The sequence below is a fragment of the Callithrix jacchus genome, chromosome 20, assembly GCF_049354715.1.
Source record: "Callithrix jacchus isolate 240 chromosome 20, calJac240_pri, whole genome shotgun sequence".
Lineage (NCBI taxonomy): Eukaryota > Metazoa > Chordata > Mammalia > Primates > Cebidae > Callithrix > Callithrix jacchus.
The window spans coordinates 26,659,961-26,667,693 of record NC_133521.1 but is presented as its reverse complement, the minus strand read 5'-3'; the positions used below and the strand labels follow the sequence as shown (position 1 = coordinate 26,667,693).

Sequence of the window (7,733 nt, the reverse complement as noted above, 5' to 3'; positions counted from 1 at the left end):
AAGAGCTAGCTTTCATTAAGTACAAAGTAGTAGTTCAGAGATAACCAGCATATGTGAGAATCTTTATTTTGACAAGTGCAGTATAAAAAACTTGACCTGAAAAGTTAAAAAAAAAAAAAGGCAGGTAAAAATAAATATGTTTACAAATTATTGTAAAAACAATACAAAAGAGGATTAGAATTCTCAGTGAGGAAAAACCAAAATGCGTCCAATTGTATAAAGGCTCTTCCCTTGCCAGAAATGGGAATAAAGCTGAAGACCCAGTTTGGTTTTGCTGCTGAAAAATACACAAAATAACTTAGAAAAACCAGTCGAGGTCAAACGTTGTGAGCCCACTACCTGTACCTGCCTATTTTTGATTTGAGGAAAGTTGATGACCACAGTGCAAGGCAGAGCTGTTGGTGGGACAGCCTGTCATTCTACGTTAATCTTCAAGTAAATGCTGAAGAAAAACAAGCCCTTAGTGAAGTCTGAACTCTGCACTTGGTTGACCGGATTTCCTCCATTGTAATGCTCAAAATAGTTTACTTCTTGGCCAGCAGAACGATTGCCTGGAGCGGGCGGCCTTAGCAAATGCTTGCTGCCTTCCAGCTTTCATGGGTTGGGTCCTATGTCAACCACCAGTCTTAGCAGAAACTCAGTCTGTGTGATGTGACAACTGTTGGCTACACCTGGAAAACCCTTGAGTTCATGGGAGATGAAGGAAAGCACCAGAGTTTGCCCATCTGTGGCTCAGAGCACACTTTGCGTCTTTGTAGGAAGCACCGCGGTACACTAGAGGCTTGCCCTGTCTGCTGCTGTCCACATTAGTGCTGGTTCTGCACGGGCTAGCTGGCCCCTCAGAAACGACATTTGGAGGGCAAGCAAGCAACCTCTAAGTTAAAGGCTGAGGATCCCAGGTTTTAAACTCAAAAGCTGAGAACAGCATGGATTGCAAGTCACTGGAATATGGCTTCCCCTCATTCTCCAAAAGCAGCAGAGGGAAAACAGCCTCAGAAGACAGAGAAAGCAAGAACCTTAGGATGCAGGAACCAGCTCTATCTCCTAATTTGGTTTCTGGAAAGCAAGCAATGCAGTGACTGTCACAACTTGGCTGTAAGAATTCCCTGGAGAAGCCACTGAGGAGAATGGATGGTCTTAAAGATAACCATTTTGGATTTGAGAGTTCACTTTGGGAACACTGAAAAGCTTTCCATTGGAGATGATTGTCAAGAACAGTAGCCTGAACATCACACACGCTAACCCGACTGCCAAGGAATCTGTCCAAGCAACTACAAGATTGTAGCCAATTTGATCAGAGGCTCCTCATAGTTCCCATATGTTCCGAGAACAGGCTTGCCTCCTGTGGAGGGTTCTATAAGAGCCTGGGCTCTGCCCCAGTTGCTACCTTGAAAAACTTACCCATGATGATGACAGTAGAAGAGGTGACTGCTGTTACACCTCAAAAACTGCTTTTGAAGAAAGTGAAGTGAGTGTCTTAGCCTCAGATCAGAGCTGAATTTGAGAGGAATTCAGAGTATACGGGTTAAAATACCAAGACTTCACTTCTTTTCTGAACATGTTGGGGCTTGATCTTTTTTTATCTCCCCAGCAGAGATCACCGACAAGCTAAGAGCCCATCTAGATGTCTGAGCAATTTCCAGGTGGAACACCCAAGGCCTCCATATAGCTTAGGGCCTCCTTTAGCACCACCACAATCTCTTTGTTCTTCCTGGCAAACTTTCCTTTTTAGTGTACACTTTAAAAGCAGTTCAGTGCTAACTCCCTGCTGGTTTGGCTCATCCCTGGAATGTTGATGTGGAGTGGAGTATCTCACATAAAGCACCATTCCTGGACCCTGTTTTCTGATGCCCAGAGATCAGGCTTCTGGGCCTTGTATCTCAGGTGCAATCTTATTGCATTGATAACTACTTAGGGGTGGGGTGGGGGTAACATACACTAACCAGCCCAGCTCGCTCAGTAGAAATTCTCCTGCCACCTCTGGTTGTGTTCAGATGGGCTGGGAGAACCTCTTTCCACAGGTTGCCATCACTCAGGTACCTATCACAAGCTGCCACTAAATGGGACTTAATTGGCTTAGCACACTTCTGAGTGCCCTCTGGAGCCCAGGGGGAGGCTACTGCCCACATGCAGATGCAAGGAGACAGGCAGCCTGGAAACACAGAAGCCACTCCTGCCCTGCACCTGGGGATCAGTGCTGCCTCCTCTAAGCAGAGCTTCCAGGCCACACTACGTCACCATTCTTTGCATTTTAGATTTGTCCTTTGGACCATTAAGAGACTAAAACACGGCACTCCCTCCTCCCTCCTCCCTCCCCATCTTTTCTTCTTCTGTTCCCCTTCCCTCCCTTACCCATTGCACTTTACCCGCTCTGCTTGGGGGTCATGTCACACCTCAGCAAAAGCCAAGCTATACTGCTCAGGCTTCTTCCCACATCGCCGGGCAATAATGGCCAGATAAAGCATGAGGAGGGCCACCCAGTAGCAGCCATACAGGATGGCTCCAGAGACAAGAAAGGCTAGCTCTGTCTCACTGAACAGGTCCTGGCAATAAGCTGTATAGGCCAGCCCTCCCAGGAGAACTGCCACCCAGATGGACACAGGGATGAGGCCAATGAAGTTCACCACGATGGTTTTTCGGCCAGAGGTGCCCCAGCCTGACTTGTTGATGGTAGCAATGGCAAAGATCTTGGCTGGCAGAAGGCTGGACATATAGAGGAGGGAGTAGAGGGACATAAAGATCATCTCTGCATTGCCCCGAAGGAAGCAGGCGTAGGTGGCCTTGATGATGCCCACCAGCTGCACCGTCAGCAGGAAGAGGAGAATGTTCCAGATGCGGCCACGGTAGAAAAGCTGTATGACAGTGGCAATGAGGAAGAAGGGGAAGAAACCCGTGACCACTGACTCGTAGGTCATCCAGAGGTGATGCTTATGGAACCACAGAGAGTTGTAGAGCCACTCACGGAAGTAAGACTTGCTCCAGCGGGTTTGCTGGTTGAGCCACCGGAGGTACTTAGTGGGGGTCTCTGTGAGGCATTTGGAGCGTGCAGTATACTTAGTTCGGTAGCCAAGGCTCAGGACTCGGTTGGTGAGGTGCCGGTCATCCCCGAAGCTGCACTTGCTGCCTAGGAACTTCTGATGGTACCAGTCCTCCAGGAACTGCTGGAGGAGACTGTTGCGGTACATGCCCAAAGGCCCGCTAATACACTGCACGCAACCAAAGTAGGACTGGCAGGCCCGCTCTACGTTGAAGGCCATCCAGTACCGCACGCTGCTCAGGAAGGAAATCCACGAGTCGTACTTGTTCAGGATCTGCAAGGGAATAGAGACGCTGGGCCTCCCCACCTAACAACCTACACCTGGAGGACACAGACACCAGAGACCACGAAGCCTCCTTACCATGGCTACTGTGGCCCATTGCTCAGATTCCTGGCCATTGGTTCCTTCAGAGCTGGGAAACGTGAGGCTCAGAGGAGCCAACCACACCCATTCACTGTCCCCAGCACCAGCTCTACCTCCCTATTGTGTCATTCCCTCTGCAGAGATTTTTCCTGCTAAGTGGCTCTAGCGGTCAAAACCACCTTCAATCTCAGGAGGCAGCCTGTGGTGGTGGCAGAGAAGGGGGCTTGGGAAGAAGCCAATATACTGCCTCCCACCTGTCCTAAGCCTTCTGTGGTTGGAAAGTTCTAGGGAGCCCTGGGATGTTACTTGAGTATCTCTGGCAGATTGGGCCCCTTATTTTTACTGTATTGCCCGGAGGTCTTCAGCTCGTTCCCTAAGAGCAAGGGCTCCTCAAAGATCTAGGTTTGGAGCTACTTGCTGCATCACCGGCCAAAAAGGAAGTGCCCTCTAGGATCTAAGGCCTCAAAGTACTGTGCCCCTCCTACAGTATAGACTCTTCTCCATACCTGTTAAATGACTTCCGTTCATGTGGAAGAAGAGCAAGAAAGGGGTTGGCAGTGAGGGAGGCACGCTCTTTGGTGTCAGTGAAAATTGCCAGCAAGGAAACTCCCCTCAAGTACTAGGAAGTCAAGACACCCATTTCCCAGGCATATCCAATGGGATTAGGAGGAAATCCAGACCCCTCCCCCCAGATATCCCTGGTGACATCTTACTTGGACATCTCCCCCAACTCCTCCTACTTGGGGATCCTCCTCCAGGACTCGAAGCATCTCGATGGTACAGGCTGGATCCAGCACGGTGTCAGAGTCGCACACCTGCAGAGGGAGTGTGCTGTCAGCCCATTCTGACGTCAGGCCTGCACACCCCGCCCCCATCACTGCTCACTGCCTGAGACATAACCCCCCTCACATGACTCACTTCCAGCCACTAGCTAAGAGATCTGTGCCACCAGAAGGTGCCAAAGGAAAAACGAAAGGTAGGAAAAGAAGAGTTAGTTCAGCTATAGGCTTGACAGGTACTAGGCTGAGAGGGAGAAACCCTGAAGACAGTAGGTGTCAGGCTTGGAAAGGGAAACATACTTAGCACCGTACCCTTTTTTAGCCCTATGGAGCCAGGTGCCACAGAATTGGCCTCAAAATATTTCTCTGGGGTCCTTGGGGAGTAGGGGAACACATCACTGAACTCAGATGACAGGCACAGTAGGGTAGGCCAGGGCTAACAGACTACGTACAGCCTGAGCTGACCCCACAGGGTTAACCACAGGGTCCCCGCATCAGCCTGTGGTCCTTTAGACAACCTGCAGCCCAGTGGTGGTTACCAGTCTACCTACTTGCAGGCACCTCCATGACACCAGTAACAAAGCTGCCAGTCTCTGCACCCTCAACAGACTCCCTTGGCCAAACCTCTCAGAACAGGGCACAGTATGGCCGAGGGCTCCCCCTGGAAGCTGCTTTCAATAGGCATGGATGCTGCAGCAGGTGCCTCCAAGCAAACCACAGGGCCAACTGGGCCCAGCTCTTGGGAGGCTTATGGCCTGATTCTAACAGGTGGTCCCATTGTGAGTTGAACCTGGGCTATCAGTGCTTGCCCTAATGGCTGACTGCTTAATTGTTTTCTAAAAAAATTACCAAAGTGGTATGAAGAATCCAGTAAGCACTGGGCAGGAGAACTGATTTACAGACCTGATTCGCTCTGTGGTCACTGTTAGGAGAGCAACAAACAGGTCCACAGATGGACAAAAACCCTGTTCTGCAGAAGCCTAAAATCCTTGTATTAAAATTGCTGAATAAGATCCCGGCTGGAAGGAGGTTGCCTCTGACACAACCCCACCCAGCTTTCTCTATGTTGGAAGACAGGGTGGCCACAGACAAGCAGTAGAAGGCTAAAGGGGAATCAGAACAGCCTCAGCATCAGGCTGGGTCCCTCACATGTGCTTCTTCCCATTTCCCTACCAGACACATCCTTACATCCTGTTCCATGCCTGGGAAGGGCCTGGGAAGCCTCAGGCCAGACTCCAGAGTCTCCTCCACTTACAGGCCAAGACTCCCGGCACTACTACTGCTGCTGCTGCTGCTGCTGCTGCTGCTCCTCCCTCCTCTCCCCTAGCCCATTCATTATATGCTGCTTTGCTTCCTTCTGACCAGGGAGGGCTTTCTAACTGAGCAATGTTAGGGAAGGAAGAGGTCTGTGCTGCCTGGGTTTCCCCACTGGCTGGGGCAGAGTTCTGCCTTAGAGAGAGAGAGACCCACCGCAGCAGGCGGTGGGAATACAGGCTGAAATCCAGCAAGCGCTTATGGCTCTGGCCCAGGGCTGCCTTACGCAGTGATCCCAGGGCTGTAAAGAGATAGCTCAGGTGTGTGAGCCTGTTTGCTGATCCACCAGAACCCAGACCACCAGGAAACGGAGATGGTGGGGTGGGGGTGGGGGGGCGGTGAGGTGAGATCTTGTGTTTGCAGGGAATTGATGACAAAGTCACTGTGGCTTGAGCCTGTGCCAGGGTTCAGGGGCTTTTCCCTAAGCATTTGGGTCCCCAGGAAAGTTCCACAAGGTCCCATGACCCTAAGTGAACTACAGTCAAATAGCCTGCTAGGCTCTCCTCACTCCCTCCATGGCTGAGGAGGTCCTGGGCCTAGGAAGCCAGAAGAAGATAAACATCAACCCTTATGCAAAGACAGCTATCCAAAGCCAGACATGCAATCTCAGTGAGCTAATTTTAGGTGGGTATACTAGAGAAAAATAGTATTAGAGGACTCAAAATGCTATCAGCAGAATGAATTGGTACACAGGTGGGCTGGCAGGACAGCCACTGCACCTTTAAGCACTGACCAAGGGATGGGCAGCACCCTGCTCTGGCAGGTGTGGAGGAGGACAGTCAGATAACAGAGTCAGGAAGAGAGGCAGCCTGGATGCTGTCAAGAATCGTGGCCCAGGCTGGGCATGGCGGCTCATGCCTATAATCCCAGCACTTTGGGAGGCTGAGGCGGGTGGATCACCTGAAGACAGGAGTTCAAGGGCAGCCTGACGTATGTAGTAAAATCCCATCTCTACTAAAAATGCAAAAATTAGCCAAGTGTCGTCGTGCACACGTGTGATCCCAGCTACTCTACTTGGGAGGCTGAGGCAGGTGAATCGCTTAAACTTGGAAGGCAGAGGTTGCAGTGAGCCAAGATGGTGCCACTGCACTACAGCCTGGGCAACAGAGTGAGACACCATCTCCAAAAACAAAACAAAAAAAAGAATCCTGGCCTACAGGGTCCTAGGTTTTGGTTTCTACTTTGTACCAAAATGTGTGGACTTTCAACTTTTCAACTCTTGAGTTTTTTTTATTTGAAGACGGAAACCATGTCAACCTAATAGTTTCCACTAGGCAGGGTTTAATCAGGGTCCTGGCCCTGCCAATGCTGCTACAAAATGAAGCTGGTCATTCGCACCTGTGTCTCTCACCTCCCAGCCACGACTTTGATACCAGGAAGAGTGGGACTTTTTGGCCATTACTAGAATATTTTGAGTATTTCTGAGGATGGTTTCTTTTGCTCTTCACCACGCTTCCTTGTGAAGAGATTCAGCCCCACGTTGGCAGTGCTGAGGCAGTGCTGCACCACAGTAAGACTTGAGATAGACTTGACACAGACAAATCCTGGCTCTGCACTCTACTAGCAGTGGGACATCAGACAAGTTACTTAGCTTCTCTGTGTTTTGCTTTCACCTTCTATGAGTGGAGATAATGCTACTTATTCCTGGGAGTGATTTGAGGATTAAAAGAACTAAAGTGGAGGTGGGTGCAGTGGCTCACGCCTGTAATCCCAGCACTTTGGGAGGCTGAGGTGGGTAGATCGCCTCAGGTCACAAGTTCGAGAACAGCCTGGGCAACAAAGTGAAACCCTGTCTCTACTAAAAATACAAAAAATTAGCTGGGCCTGATTGCAGGCGCCTGTAATCTCAGCTACCAGGGAGGCTGAGGCAGAATTGCTTGAACCGAGGAGGCAGAGGTTACAGTGAGCTGAGATCAGGCCACTGCACTCCAGCCTGGGCAACAGAGTGAGACTGTCTCAAAAATAAATAAGTACCTACCACTGTGCTGTACAGCCATTTGCTATTATTATTACTGGGACAGCAGTTACAGATCTGGCCCAAATCACAGAGCTGCGTAATGGCGAACAGGGATTCCACCCAGGTCTTTTGGACCCCAGACCGCTGTTCAGAACCATTATGCCTTGTTGCCTTAAGTGTAGAGGTGTGTGTACAACCCAAGGGACCTAGAGCAGACCTCAGATTCCTGGAGAGTTTGCCTGGCTGGCCAGCCACATCCCCATGTATACAGGCTCCTAGGGA

At 50.3% G+C, this 7,733-nt stretch overlaps 1 protein-coding gene across 8 annotated transcripts in view; it reads right to left on the bottom strand.

Annotated features, from left to right (window-relative positions):
• Window positions 1-41: 41 nt before the first annotated feature.
• HAS3 (hyaluronan synthase 3) overlaps window positions 42-7,733 on the bottom strand; it is a 33,736-nt gene continuing 26,044 nt past the window's right edge. For all 8 annotated transcript variants that reach the window (XM_017966806.5, XM_078357581.1, XM_078357580.1 and 5 more), the window contains 2 exons: window positions 4,115-4,216; window positions 42-3,311 (listed from right to left, as the gene is read on the bottom strand). In XM_017966806.5, the coding sequence (XP_017822295.1) occupies window positions 2,388-3,311; window positions 4,115-4,216 (1,026 nt within the window). In that variant the 3' untranslated portion in view covers window positions 42-2,387. The remainder of the gene's footprint in view (window positions 3,312-4,114; window positions 4,217-7,733) is intronic.